The sequence below is a fragment of the Palaemon carinicauda genome, chromosome 21 (genome assembly GCF_036898095.1).
Source record: "Palaemon carinicauda isolate YSFRI2023 chromosome 21, ASM3689809v2, whole genome shotgun sequence".
NCBI lineage: Eukaryota > Metazoa > Arthropoda > Malacostraca > Decapoda > Palaemonidae > Palaemon > Palaemon carinicauda.
The window spans coordinates 46,352,918-46,368,498 of NC_090745.1; the positions used below are offsets into that span (position 1 = coordinate 46,352,918).

Genomic DNA, 15,581 nt, shown 5'->3' on the forward strand with positions numbered 1-15,581 from the left:
CGATTTTATTTTTTGTCAAGGTGGAAGAGCCTAGTAGACCGTTACCACCATTTCCTGCTTGCAATGGCAGCTTTGTACCCTCCCACAAACTAGGTATGATATTTTAATATAATTTAAAATAGTAGTATAGTAAAATGACAAATTCGAAGATAATTTGTATTTTTCCTAACCATACAAACCTTAGCTATTTACAAAGGGTATTACTTTTAGCGTAGCTGAAATGGCGAGCCATTAGAATTTAACGAGGGTGTATTACCCCCGCGCTAGTTAGCGGGGGGGTAGGGGAGTGGTAGCTAGCTACCCCTCCTCCCCCTCACACACAGGTGAATACTCACTTTCACTTAGAGGTAGGACTTGTCTTGGGGGACAGGGCTGGCGGGCAAATATGTGTAAATAGCTAAGGTTTGTATGGTTAGGAAAAATACAAATTATCTTCGAATTTGTCATTTGTTCCGTAACCGAAATACAAACCACGCTATTTACAAAGGGTGACTTATCCCTTAGGAAGGGTGGAAAGTCCCCAGCCATACTGGCTTTGGCTTTACTCGGGGACTCAGAATCCGAGTGAGTCGCACTCGAGAAAAGGAGTCCCTGCACCTCACAAGTTCCTTGCTCCGCAAGGAACCGTGTGGCCTACGTAAGCTTGTGTGTGAAAGAAGAAGTGTGACCCGTCCTAGGCAGTTGACCTGGAGTTCCTGAAGGAACTCTGGGTTAGGACGTTCCCAATACCACCTCGTCAGGGTATGGGGGACGCGACAGTATTGACTCAATACTCGGAACACAAGGAAGCATGGTTTACCTGCAGAGGTTCGAGGTCAGCTATGCAGAGACCAGGATGCTGCTTCCCCGTAGAGGGGATGATGAAGAAAGAAGTAAGGGCCAGACATACTTCTTTCGTTCATGCAGACTAAAACCTGATAACAATGCCCTCAACCTTCTGCTACCTGTCCAAAAAGGAGCCTGAGGTTAGACCAGCCGTTGTGTAGCCACCACAGAGCGATAGAAAACGTATCGAGACTCCTGTGGGTCACGCCCTGCAGGAAGCGGGCTGCGAAGGTCATTAGACGCTTCCAGACTCCAGCTTGTAGCACCTGCGTCACAGAGTAGTATTACTCGAAGGCGAGGGACGTTGCGATGTATCCAACATCGTGCTGTAGGGCGACGTGACGGGGGAGGGTCTGAAGACAGGTCGAGATGAATGTCCTTGAGTCCGGGCTGAAGAGGTATGCTGGTGACTCTCCCCCCATGTCCTCCTTGTGCTCCCAAATCGGCTGCAACTGAGGACAAACTGCAGCTGTTCCCAGCGCTAACCTCTCGATTCCTTTACTGGCAAGAAAGAGAAGGTCTTGGGACATCAGACACAGAATGGAGACTCGAAATCTTGAATGAATCGGACCGAAGGGCCGGGACCCTCAGATTCTGAGTCTAGCCAACAACTCAGGAGCGAGCCTGAATGTTGCCTTCCCCTCTTCCTTAGAAAGGGGGGAGTAGTAAGAGACCAAGAAGATTGCTTACACACTGGCCGTGGCCAGAGTGAGCAGAAGACCCAAGGCGGAATACAATCCGAGGCCTGTCGTAAAAGGGTCTTGAGAAGATCTCTTAAAGGACTAAAAGTCCGAGCCATGCTCCAAGTTGGAGGTCTTCCTCCGACTAGGGCAGGGACGATCGTAGCTTCGCATGAGCGAGGATAGATCCAGCGGGCAGGAAAAAGTTATTCCTTTAAGCCTGAAGGTCAGGGAAAGGCTGAGCGACAGGCTTCATTGCCGAGAGCGGAAAGGAGTTTCCTCCAGCCGAAAGGCAATAAGACCGTTATTGCTGGAGAAGAGGCCTCAAGGGAAGAGGTATATCTCCCACGGCACCAACCACTTTAGACTCTTCACTTTGCCTGGGAGACCCCTGTGGATGACTATCGCAGATGACGCGACCTCCGTACCGCGACTGTAGCGGGTTGTCTCTTCTAGAGGAGGAAGCGTAGTGTCTCAAGGCATGAAGCCGAAGCGACGCCCCGGTTCGGGAGAGATGTCGCAGTGTGGTTGCTTGAGTAGTCTGCGCCGTGGGAGAAGCTCTCCCGGGAGTTCCGTCAGGGGAAGCAGAGGGTCCAGAAACCGTTCTGCGCATAGTCCCAGTGGAGCTCTCCCATTGAAAGGTTGACAGACAACCTGGTCTTGTTGAGACCCATTGTCCACAGACAAAAAGGAGGGAAGACGCAGGCGTCGAAGTTGTCCCACCATCACCGGAATGCATCTTGCCAGAGTCTCGGGGTCTGAGACTGGGGGGAAGAATAGCGGAAGCTTGAGATTCCAAGCTGTCGCGATCAGGTCCCCCAGACCAGCACTTGCTGGTTACCCAAGGTCAAAGACCCCCAGGTACACTCTCTCTATGAAGCTCTGCTCGGATAGTCTGAGAGAAACATTCCCCTGCCTGGAATGAGAGAGCCGATGGTGGTATTGAGAGAATCTCAATCATCCCGGTATCTCTACTGCAAGATGTGAAGGTGTGAAAATGCGTCCCCTGCTGGTTAGAATGAAGTCGGCAGGAGCTGTAGGATCTGAAGAGGGGCCAGACTAAGGCCCCTAAGCCTGCCTGAATGATGGAGAGGTATCCTTCAGGTCTTCACCATAGGCCTGGACCGAAACATGCCCCCCCCCCCCTTTTCCTTTGACGAGTCCGAGAACCGCATCAAGAGTGTGGGGAAAGGACGAGAATATCCACTACCATCAAGAGGCTCCATAGGTCAACACCCATTGCAGGTCTAATAGTTCCGCTGGTCCCATAGGGCCAGGGAGTCCGGTTAAACATTGCCTGAAGCCACCGGAACTTGGATCGCCCCACATGGAACTTATCCTGAGGCGACCGTTCGGACTATAGACGGGTCAATGAGGAAAGAAGAACTAGGAAACGTTCCAAGGTAGGGCTGAAAGCTCTGTTTGACTGAGAACAGGTACTGCGTCTCTCCTCAGTCTTGCCACAGTCAACCGAAAGGAAGGCTCGGAGGATGTGGTAACAGAATCTGGCGTCCCCAGGTGGTCACCCATCCAAGTACCGACGTTGCTTAACCTCGCTGGACGGACGAGAAGCGGGGTTTCCAATGTGGTAAGGCGGTTGACTCAATATCATGGCCAGATACTCCAGATGTTGAGGCAGAGGAAGAGAAGGCTCCAAGCAAAATAACATGAGCCCACACTCATGGTAAGCATCCGGAAGCTTGTCCCGGCGCTGAAGAAGGTCGAAACCCGAGCCTACCGGAGTTGACCAGCCCTCCAAACAGCAGAGGAGGCGGAAGCCTGCACCTGAGCGGCCAAGAGGAAGGCAGGGAGAGTTCTCTGGGGAAACAAACCTGCTATGCCACGGCGGGATAGCCACACTGAATCATAAGCAGGAATACTTGCAGTCTAGGCTGAATTCGACAAGCACCCTGGAAGATGGATGGAATGGAAACTGAAAGTACCCGTCCTTCCGATCCAGGGTTTAAGGAGTCCTGTCGCCTCGTTACCAGTCTGATCGGTTCTGCTGGTCTACGCTGGCCGGAGTTTGTTCGACAAACTTGATCAGGGCTGAGAGGTCGACTATGGACATCCCCTCTTAGATCCTTCCTTACAAGAAAGGATCGACTGAGGGGGCCGGGGGTGAAGCCGTCGATGATCCTAAGGAAGACCTTCGCCTAAGGTATGGATCATTCTGCCCAACCGGGCAACTCTGCTGACGCTATGGCATAGAGGTTCAGAGACACTGAATTCACTGACAGAGACGGCAGGCGCGATATCCTTGGCTACTCACAGAGATTGTGCGGGAATGGGCATCGGGAAGCTGTCATTCGGATGAGTAACCTTAAGCATCCTCCCAGCGAAAAACCTGCAATCCTAGAGTTCGTGAACTCCTTTTAGGACTATGCCCCCCCGGGGGAGTCTCCCGTGCCATCTGTTCCTGACAGGAGGAAACTGCAATTGGACACCTTGTCCCAGTTGTCATAGCCGATAACTTAGGCCGACGTGGTTGAAAGAAAAGGGCGCTGGAGCCCTGCAGAGTCTGGAAGAAAGCGCCTTGGAGGAGTGAAACCGGAAGTCGATTTACTCCGCACAGCAGCTGTCTAAGTCTCTGTCCTTGGGCACAAACAAACTCTTCTCAAGGATGGAAGGGTGTCTGAGGTCGTCGACCTCCACAGATGAGACACCCGAAGGAAGCCCTCAGTCAGCACGTCCAGATGGTACAACATCGAGCTTGTCCGCAAGTTAGATACTTAACGACGAAAGGCCAAGGTGCCTGAGCTCGAGAGGAGGAAAGTACCCTTGATCTTCCTGTAGCTTCCTTGAACCAAACCTCGGGCCGTAACCGAGGAGGGAAAGAACCTGGTAAGCTCCCAGAGGAAGAGGTAAGCAGTCACCCCTTGTCCGATGGAGAAATCTCGAACGGAAAGCCCCCCCGCCAAAAATCCTTCCAGGGAATGACGGGGGAGGGCTAACCCAGGTTCAGGAATAGAGGAGTGTTGCTCAGATCTCCCTTAAGTTTTTCCTATTCTTGCAAGTGCCATGCTCTGTGTTTACGGGGTGAGGCAGCGTTCTGGAAATACGCTCCAGAAGAACTCGCCAGGCTGGTCATGCTGCGAAAACCCCATTGGGAATCGTGGTTGCAATTGCCCTGGAGCTCGCGCGACGGGAATTCCTGGTGGTCGGCGAGCGATAACCCATAGACGAGCAATGGATACTGCAAGAAATAAGGCGACATTTGTGCGAAGAAACACTGAGGTTCGCGCGACGGAACACCATCCGTCCGCGCGATGGAAAAACTGTTGGTTCGCGCGTGGGCGAACATTGGAGAGCATGAGCGTAGACGTGCAGGCACGTGGGCGCGCAGGCGAGTGGTCGCGCGGTTGCACGGCGAGCGGTCGCGCGGTTGCACGGGCGAGCGGTCGTGAGGGTGGGCAGGTGGATGAGAGCGAGTCCGAGGCGGCGAACGCAAGCGTTTAACGCGATGGCGAGGAAACGCGCTGCCGCGTGGGCGAGGAAGACCGCTGGCGATATGGATCAACAAGCGATCGGTGGAGAGCTGGTGAGCGCTAACGCGCAGGTTGGCGATAGCTCGTTGTGTTATGCCGACGCGATGGTCGAGCAGTATGGGCAGGTGAGCGATCGTGCGTTGGCGAGCAGTATGCGAAGGTGAGCGATCGCGAGCAGTGATCAGCATGCGCTGGGTCGTGCGATGGTGATCAGTATGCGCAGGGTCGCGTGATGGTGATCAGCATGCCAGGGTCGCGCGATGGCGATCAGCATGCGCAGGTCGGCGGTCGCGCGATGGCGAACAGCATCTGCAGGTGGTCGGTCACGCGATGGCGATCAGCATCCGCAGTTGAGGGTCGCGCGATGGCGATCAGCATCCGCGGTTGAGGGTCGCGCGATGGCGATCAGCATCCGCAGTTGAGGGTCGCGCGATGGCGATCAGCATCCGCAGCTGAGGGTCGCGCGATGGCGATCAGCATCCGCAGCTGAGGGTCGCGCGATGGCGATCAGCATCCGCAGCTGAGGGTCGCGCGATGGCGATAAGCATCCGCAGCTGAGGGTCACGCGATGGCGATCAGCATGCGCAGGTGAGCTAGTAGCTGGCGAACCATGTTCCTTCAGAAGTGTTGGAGAACGTTGGCGTGCCGGCTGTAACACACGTGGGCGACCCGGAGATCGCTGGCGAGGTGATGATCGCTGGCGAGGTGATGATCGCTGACGAGCTGATGATCGCTGACGAGCTGATGATCGCTGGCGAGCTGATGATCGCTGGCGAGCTGATGATCGCTGATGAGCTGATGATCGCTGACGAGCTGATGATCGCTGACGAGCAGAAGGCTACGCGTGGAAGCCTGTGCAAAGAAGAAGAGTCCTTGACCCCGACCTGAACCGAAGTTCTAGATCGCAAGGGCAAACGTGGGTGCACAGGGCGCGTAACAGGAACCAACAGGAACCGCAGGGATGATCATCTAGAAAGCACTGACGAACAGGAGAGCGCTGATGAGCAGAAGAGCGCCTGTGTGCTCACACTGAGCAGGAGCAGGAGAGAACACAGCAGAAGGGCGCGCAGGGAAACCCTGACACGCAAGGGAAGAACCCCCGTGGGGGCAACCCTTTGCCCCGAAGGGATCGTTGTCCGCCGGGAGACTGATGTCCGTCGGAAGACCGCTGTCCGTCGGGAAGACCGTTGCCCGTCGGAAGACGAGATCAGACTGCTGTCCATCTGCACCAAGGCGGAAGATCGAGAAAAAGGAGTTGTAGGCTGCAAACGGAGATCCAAAAAGGCGCCTCAAGCACCCTTATAGGGAGATGAGAGGCCCTGCGACGAGGCGGACGGTGGGCCTTACGGCGAGGGAGGCCAACAGCAACAGCAACAGGAGAAACCTCCGAAGAGGAGTCTCTATGAGTGTACTCTCTCGCGAACGAAAGAGAAACACTTCGTGGAAGAGACTGGTCAGCCAGTGACCTAAAAGGAGCAATCCTCCGAAGAGGAGCTCCTGCAAGTTGCCCAGCCCCTTGAGCGAAACTGCAGGTGCGACCGCTCAGCACCAAGAGCATAGTCGCACGAAAAAAAGGCAAGAGAAGAACCACCCAAAAGGGGAAAAACTCAAGCCTGGACAGGAAAAACTTCCCTCGGAAGGAAAGTTACCCGCCCAAGGAGGCAAGCCTCCTGAGAGTTCTAAAATGAACTGGAGAGCTGTCCGTTGTCACGGGAGTACTACCAGTAGAAGGAGACACGCCCCTGACGAAAATACAAGGGGGGAGGCAGCAACAGCCGAATCCCCAGGACTCAACCAGACAGCTCACACCGTTGCTATATTACAGAAACGAACTAGATCGGTAACTGTAAAAAAATAAAACAAATAATATTAGTACACATTCATTCCCCCGGGAAGGCTCCGAAGAGGAACCCCGAGGGAAAGGAACAAGAATTACACAACAGGCACGTGCCCTCACAACCACTTACACTCGTGGAAGGAGAGCTGTAACCAAAACAGAATTATAACAATTATAATTATGTAACTATGTAATTATGAAATTTTAAAAATGAATGAACACTAAAGAAAGAACGAAAACCCCAAAAGGAATCGTTCTACAAGCTGAAAAACAAAAAACAACTACAATTAGATTCATAACTAATTGAGACAAACGTACGGCGTAGCAACCCCCCCACGGAAAGGAAGCTACAAGGCCGTAGTAACACGTAGTAAAAGGGTGAACGACCTCAAGAGAGAGAGAGAGAGAGAGAGAGAGAGAGAAAGACATAAGTCAAACTCGATCGCCACCCATAAAATTACGCCGTGGTGGCCTAACTGCCGAGGCCTCCACGTAGATATCGTACACTACACACACAAATCTGAAAAGGAAACTTACTCATTTCTATACTCAAATATATATACAAACATGAAAACATGTTTACATATATATTGAGTAAATGAAAAGTAAGCGATTAAGTAAAGACAAAACAAACAATGGCTGCCAAGCGAGGACCAAGACAGAGACGACTGTCACAGTCCGAGCCAAAAGTGAAAGTGAGTATTCACCTGTGTGTGAGGGGGAGGAGGGGTAGCTAGCTACCACTCCCCTACCCCCCCCCCCGCTAACTAGCGCGGGGGTAATACACCCTCGTTAAATTCTAATGGCTCGCCATTTCAGCTACGCTAAAAGTAATACCCTTTGTAAATAGCGTGGTTTGTATTTCGGTTACGGAACAATGAAAGATTAAAAAGTAGTATAGCAGCAGTAGGTCTAAGGCAGGCATCCTTACGCAGGGGTCAATAGATGGCGTTACTGTAGCAAAACGTATTCTTGGATTAATAGTCATTCACAAAATAGTTTCTTTAATAAATACACTTTGATAAGATTTATCATCAAATATTTACCAAATATAAAATATATTTGGTAAATATATACACTTTTGAGTAATTGATCCCTTTTTATTTTAGTATATATTTTGAATATATACCAAATGTACTCTGTTGGGACCGTGGTGCCACCGTGCCAGTAGTTCAGCATCTCACTTTAAAGCGGGATGGGAAGATTATACGAGTTATGGTGCACCATTCTGGATTTAATAGGGCCAAGGAATCAGTGGCCTCCTGATATTCCAGGCTATTTTTGGAAAACTGGCACATTGAAAAACAAAAAACGTTTTGAAATTTCAGTGATTTCATTTGTAAACGGGCTACCGCGCCACCTACTTCTTGAATGGTGCGCTATTAGACAACTTTTGAGAGACCAGGCTGCATGGAATCATATAAATTATCTATGGAATAAATTTGAAAAAACTAGTGATTATGACCGGGTTTACTGGAATTGGAATGTAGCCATGGGCGTTGATCAATATATTGGTGGAGATATCCATTATTATTAACAAGGTAAGTTCGTTGCAATATTCTGTCGAACGGGCTACTCGGACGTCCGAGATAACCCCCCTCCCCCGCTACTAACCCCCCCTCCCCCCTGTGCAACATATCTTGCTAATTATTGCTTTACCAGAATCTTAATAACCACCTAATTACTGTGCAAGAAGATGAGAACTGTAGGATTACATTATATTGGAGTAAATGGAGAGCGTGGTGTTCTATACTATTACCAACATTCTTAGTGGCAGAAATATCAATAGAACAAACGCAAACTTCAAAATAAGCAATGGCAGGTTGAAACGACCAAGTGAGCTATCCAATCAATGTCCCCATGACTTCCACTTCATTAAAGAATGGCGTTACATAGTCGATTATAATTCCCCACCTTACTTATTGAAATTACCAGTCACACAACAGGGGAATATTTTCAGAAAATAGACCCATCCCCTCTTTGGTCGGTAACACACTATCCAAGGAAACCCTCTCCCACGCTTGCACATAATTCTACTCGCGTACTTCCAAAGGCTTTTCGATATCCTGAACAAGTTACCTTCAATAAAAATTTCATATTTATCCAACCATTCATGTGACAGGTAATGTGCAACACAAGATCCCGTGTCTGGCAGGAAGGCCCAGATGTAAAAAAAAAAAAAAAAAAAGAAAAAAAAATTCAATCAACATGTCAAAACTGCTTCTGTGCCTATTTTCATCTGCAATATATTATATTGTATTATCGTAACATCTAAGGAATGACTGAATTAACAGAATTTTAACTTCATTCATTTTCAATGTCAATACGCTTCTACAATGAGTCATGACAAAAGAAATTACAATGAGCATTCAAAGCAATGAAAAGTCCAAAATCAGAAAGTGATAAAAAAAAAATTTAAAAAGGCATAAAAATAAGTAAGATACGATAAACATTAGCTCATGACCCTATTATGAAATATTCAGGTTGTAGTTTACCTCTTACATTTCCTATGAGTGATCTAACCTAGTAGGAGAGTTTAACACTTACCAATACTGCAACGAAGATCTCTCAGCGATTGCTCATCAGGGAAGGACGTAAGACGGTGAGACATCAAGCCTCGTCAGGGGAGTGGCTAGAGATTTGTAGGTTTGGGGTTGCAATGTTAGAGGTGAGTGAAGGCCGATTAGCTGGATAAGACGGGCACTAATGACAGAAAAAACAATCATTTTTATGTGGTTTTTTACTTTCCAAGATGCAACTGAGGTTGTATTGTTGGACTCTTGTCTTGGGAGACGACTTCCCTTACCTGCGCCACCGAGTCTTGTAGATAAACCACAAACTATCGTCTGGATTCAACATTGGTTAACAAGAACTCTTTGCCACTTCATCCTTACCAAACTTTTGGGCAATATGGAAAAAAACACGGCATCACCAAAACAGTCTTGCAGCCTTTCTTCCATTGGCTCCCATCTTGAAATATGCGATTGGAAATGGGCTACTATCCCGAAATGAAGATGTACAGTACGGTATATACCAATCCATAAATCAGATATTGTGCATTATTCCAATCACCATTAACCTAAATACGCATAACATTACAAATCTAGGAAGCACTAAGCACAGCCCATTAAACACAACATCAGCAATGAACGTAAATTGACGTTGTCAACTGCACAGGCAGGCACCGTTGGCTCTTCTTCTTCTTCTTTAGATTGCCTGGAGCCAGAGTTGCCAGATATGGAAATTTATTCCTAAATTTGGGTATTTTGGATGTCTGATGGGGATATTTTGCACAAATTTCTATGAAGAAGAAACATGAATGAGTAAAAATTTATATTGTTGCAGTTACTTTACTTAAGCTTATATGAAGTATAGTGAGAAATTACTATATTAGGAAAGCCTACAGAAAACATATTTGGGGGAAATGTGGATTTTTTGGGGTGTTCGGGTTTTTTTCATGAATTTGAGGGATTTTTAGACTAACCCATCTGACAACACTGCCCGGAGCTTCTCTCCGGACAGGGGCTTTTTGACGGTGCATCTACTCTAGCCCCTAGGTGGTTGCCACCGTTGGTAAAGTCCAACAACTCCATCTACGTCACCACATGAAATCATTCGTCTTTTGTCGTTGAGATGGTGGATTCGTAGGCGGTGGGGGAACGCCAAGCGTTTCATAGTTGCAAATCAGTTATTTTAATATACGAACCCAAAATATATCTAAATGCATTTATTTTTCTATCAAAAAGTAACAAAAATAACATATATTTCTTTACAGAAGGTAATAAAACATATTAGGTGAGGAAAAGTCAAAAGGTTTAAATAAACGTTAGTATACAATTGCACGATTTCACTTGACCGAGATTTCTGTGCCGAATGGCCCGAATACGATTACTTTCAAATTTGAAACATAAGCTGACATTCAGGCGAGTTATAGATTTCGTTATCACTTCATATCATAATTGCATTGTGCTACCTTATGTTCTATTTTATCCATGAAGCCACATGAAGACGATAGAATAGAAAAATAATGCTACGAGACGGAAACTTTAAATGGCCTGTCAGTGTTAAGTTTCCTAGGGAAACTATTTGCTCTTGTGTTACAATCTACATGATACATCTGAAATAGGAATACACAATTTGCAAATACTTCTAGAGTTCTCTCTTACAGATTGTCCATTGCCTTGTTTATTAGTTCTTTATTCAAAACAATATAATGACAGTGTTTTCCGCTTTAGGAGAAACAAATGTTGAACGAAAGAGAAATGTGACCGAAGGTAATGTTTTCCTTATTCGAAAAATAAATTATCGATTCATCTCTATTTCTTTATGAGTTATGCCTTTCTGAAAAGATTTGACATCATTGGTTACCAAAAGGAAATATCCTGTGATAATATCAGTTGGTCTTAGCTGTTTCTTACTGTCAATGTTTGAGTATTCATATTGTTTTGTTTATTGTTTTGTTCTTCCTATGTTAATGTTTTATAGCATGATTTTCATAAGTTATGTGTTTGTGTTAACATGTGCATTTATGTTGATACTGTATTCATTGTTGCCTTTCTTTGTTACAGATATGGTAGTTTGCTAATGTGTTGAATAAAGCTTGGAAATTATCACCAAGTATTACTGTACTTTCATTACAATTTATTCAACACAAACTCATCATGGCTAAGTTACTGAAGCCGTCCAGACTGGACACGGATCCCAGCTCGTCCAATGCAGCCAAAGAGTGGAAGCACTGGCATAGAACATTCACTAATTTCATAGAAGAAAGTGGAGATGCTGCACCAGACAAGTTGAGGGCATTAGTGAATTGTGTGTCCTCGAGTGTATATGAACTGATCGAAGACTGTAGTACTTTTGAGAGTGCAATCGCTAAACTGGATAGTGTTTATGTCAAGTTGCCAAATGAGATTTTTGCTAGACATGTTTTAGCGACGCGACGACAGCAGTCAGGAGAATCCATTGACGAATTTCTGCGTGAGTTACATAAACTTAGCAAAGACTGCAACTTCCAGCCAGTCACAGCAGAACAATATCGGCAAGAGCTAGTACGTGATGCATTTATCAATGGTATTGCCTCAGTATTTATTCGTCAGCGGTTACTAGAGAATAAGTCACTGAATCTGGAAACTGCACACAGTCAAGCTCGTACGTTGGATCTTGCCCAGCGCAGTGCCGACGCATATGCATCGCCACCTGTTCCTCATACTGCTGCTTTAGTTCCAGAGCGGCAGGCGCAGCCAACCGGTGACCAGCAGCAACATCCAACGCAAGAGGGAGCTGAAGGAAGTTCACCGGGAGGTTCAGCTGTTGCCGCTGCCTACTTATCAGAAAATGTTATTTTTGTGGTAATGCACTTCACAGTACAGGTAGAGTGAGTTGTCCCACACGTAATGCCACATGCAACAAATGCGGTAAAACAGGCCATTTTGCAAAAGTCTGTAAATCGAAAATTTCAGGTAGTACCACTGCTACATTGTATAATCCCACTTTACTTGCAATAACTGCCACTTATCCAAATAATCTTTCACATGCAGCTACAAACATCACTGTAAATGGCGACTCATTGAAGGCACTAGTCGATTCTTGTAGCTCAGATAGTTTTATACGTGAGGAAGTAGCGCAGAGACTAAACCTGACAGTAGTCCCTGCAAGCTCAGCGGTCTCAATGGCATCAAAATCGTTCAATGCTAGTTCCTCTGGATTTGTCATAGCAGACTTGGTTCACCTTGATCAGAGATATCCCTGTATACAGCTAGGGGTCCTGAAGGATTTGTGTTGTGATGTCATTTTGGGTTATGATTTCCAAAAGCAACACCAGAGCGTGAGTTTTCAATATGAAGGGAAAAGACCAAGTTTGAAGATAACTGGCGCCAAACCTGTTTGTTTACTAGCGACAGCTGACATAGATGAACCGTCATTGTTTCCGAACTTACCTCGACAGTGTAAACCCATTGCAGTCAAATCCAGACGCTATAGTCAAGATGACCAGCTGTTTGTAAAAGACCAAATTTCACATTTACTATCTGAAGGTATCATCGAACCAAGTATATCCCCTTGGAGGGCACAGGTTGTAGTAGTCAAAGATCCACTTGACAGGCATAAAAAGAGACTTTGTATTGATTATTCACAGACCATTAACCAATACACAGAACTAGATGCTTGTCCCCTCCCAAGGATAGAGGATATGGTACATGACCTTGCTAAATATAAGGTGTTTTCCACATTTGACTTGAAGAGTGCATATCACCAAATCAGCATTAAAGAGAGTGAGAGGAAGTACACTGCTTTTGAAGGTGCAGGGAAATTGTTTCAATTTTGTAGGATTCCATTTGGTGTGACGAATGGTGTAGCTGCATTCCAAAGAGCTATGGACAAACTAGTTGAGGGTGAGAAGCTCAAAGATACTTTTCCATACCTTGACAATATCACTGTAGGTGGAGCATCTCAGGCTGAACATGATGAAAACGTTCAAAACTTCTTGGAGGTGGTTCAGAAACGGAACTTTACCCTCAATGAAGGGAAATCGGTTATTTCTGTTCCTACAATCAATGTTCTAGGGTATTGTGTCGGGAATAATGTTATAAAGCCTGACCCAGACAGATTACGTCCCCTTCAAGAATTACCGCCTCCCACAAATATGGGCTCTCTGCGAAGAGCTCAAGGATTGTTTGCCTATTATGCCAAATGGATCCCTGGTTTTTCTGACACGATACATCCCTTAGTGAACACAAAAACTTTTCCATTGAGCGAGCCAGCATTAGCTGCTTTCAATTCTTTAAAAAAACAACTTATGGATGTTTCACTGCGGGCTGTGGATGAGAGTCTTCCTTTTGTTGTAGAGTGTGATGCTTCGGAAGTTGCTGTCTCCGCAGTCTTGAATCAGGGTGGCCGCCCAGTAGCTTTTATGTCGAGAACGCTCCAGGGTAGCGAGTTGCATTATCCAGCAGTGGAAAAAGAGGCCACAGCTATTATTGAAGCGGTTCGCAAGTGGAGCCATTTCTTAGCGAGACGACATTTTACTCTGATTACTGATCAAAGATCGGTGATGTTCATGTTAGACAGCAGGAAGCGAACTAAAATAAAGAACAACAAGATACAAGAGTGGAGGTTGGAGCTGGCATCCTACAGCTATACTATACAGTATCGTCCAGGGAAACAGAATATTGCACCGGACACCCTGACTCGTGCCTATTGTTGTTCTATTTCCTCAATGTCAAGTCTCACTGACATCCATGAGAACCTCTGCCATCCTGGCGTCACTCGCCTTTTGCACTTTGTGCGATCCAAAAACCTCCCATTTTCAACAGATGACGTGAAAAGAGTGTGTGCTTCTTGTAGAATTTGTGCCCAACAAAAACCAAAATTCCATCGTCCAGGAAAAGGAGTCCTCATAAAGGCCACCCAGCCAATGGAACGTCTTAGCATTGATTTCAAGGGGCCTCTGCCCTCTACCACGAGCAATAAGTACATTCTTACGGTTGTTGACGAGTATTCACGTTTCCCCTTTGTGTTTCCCTGTCCAAACATGCATTCGAAAACAGTGATCAAATGTCTTGAATCTATCTTTATCCTTTGTGGAATGCCTAGTTTCATTCATTCAGATCAAGGTGCTTCTTTCATGTCCCAAGAACTGAAACTGTACCTTTCTCAGAAGGGGGTTGCAACCAGCAGAACGACACCTTATCATCCGATGGGCAACGGCCAGGTTGAGAGATATAATGGTATTATATGGAAATCTATTTGTTTAGTACTCGAAAGTCGTGGCTTGAAGACACAACACTGGGAGATAGTACTTCCTGAGGTTTTGCACTCAGTTAGGTCGCTCTTATGTACAGCAACTAATGAGACACCTCATGAACGTTTTTTCAGGTTTCAGCGACGCTCTAGTCTTGGAAGTACATTACCGTCATGGCTTTTGACTCCTGGACCTGTACTATTGCGACGGCATGTTAGGTCTAGCAAACATAAACCGTTAACTGAAGAGGTTCAACTCATGGATACAAACTCAATGTATGCAAATGTCAAATATCCAGATGGTAGAGAATCAACTGTGTCTACCCGTGACTTAGCCCCAAGTCCTGCAGGTGCAACGTCTCCTGTACACCATGTTGAACCATCAGGAGAGACGGAGTCCCCAGATACAACTGAAGTGCAGGATACACAAACTCATGATAACCGTGATTGTCATGAATCCAGTGAGCCCACTGAGATAAGAAGGTCCACTCGTGTGTCAAGGCCGTTTGATCGCTATGGATGGGATTAAACCAATACATTTGTTTTGATTAAAGTTGAATTTTCTAGGAGGGGAGAATATGATAATATCAGTTGGTCTTAGCTGTTTCTTACTGTCAATGTTTGAGTATTCATATTGTTTTGTTTATTGTTTTGTTCTTCCTATGTTAATGTTTTATAGCATGATTTTCATAAGTTATGTGTTTGTGTTAACATGTGCATTTATGTTGATACTGTATTCATTGTTGCCTTTCTTTGTTACAGATATGGTAGTTTGCTAATGTGTTGAATAAAGCTTGGAAATTATCGCTAATTTTATTCCGACAAATTCTGGCATACAAGAAACCTTTTTCTATTGCTGGGAATATTAATCATGAATGAATATTTGGGCTTACAACAAACGCTGATGGTTCTCTGAACTCGTCATTGTCGCCATTTGAAGCCAATATTTGTATGATATTTATTCACAGAGCTTGAAATATTAAGAAACATAAGCGTTAAGGTGCGTCCACACCG

General features: G+C 46.2%; 1 protein-coding gene across 1 annotated transcript; it reads left to right on the forward strand.

Moving 5' to 3' along the window:
• Positions 1 to 11,491: 11,491 nt before the first annotated feature.
• LOC137614889 (uncharacterized) lies at positions 11,492 to 12,208 on the forward strand. The gene has a single exon (XM_068344547.1). It carries the CDS (start codon positions 11,492 to 11,494, stop codon positions 12,206 to 12,208), a length of 717 nt encoding a protein of 238 aa, XP_068200648.1.
• The last annotated feature ends 3,373 nt before the right edge of the window (positions 12,209 to 15,581 follow it).

Coding starts and splice junctions, on each gene's coding strand:
- LOC137614889 (XM_068344547.1), top strand. CDS start 11,492: ATGGCTAAGTTACTGAAGCCGTCCAGACTGGACACGGATCCCAGCTCG.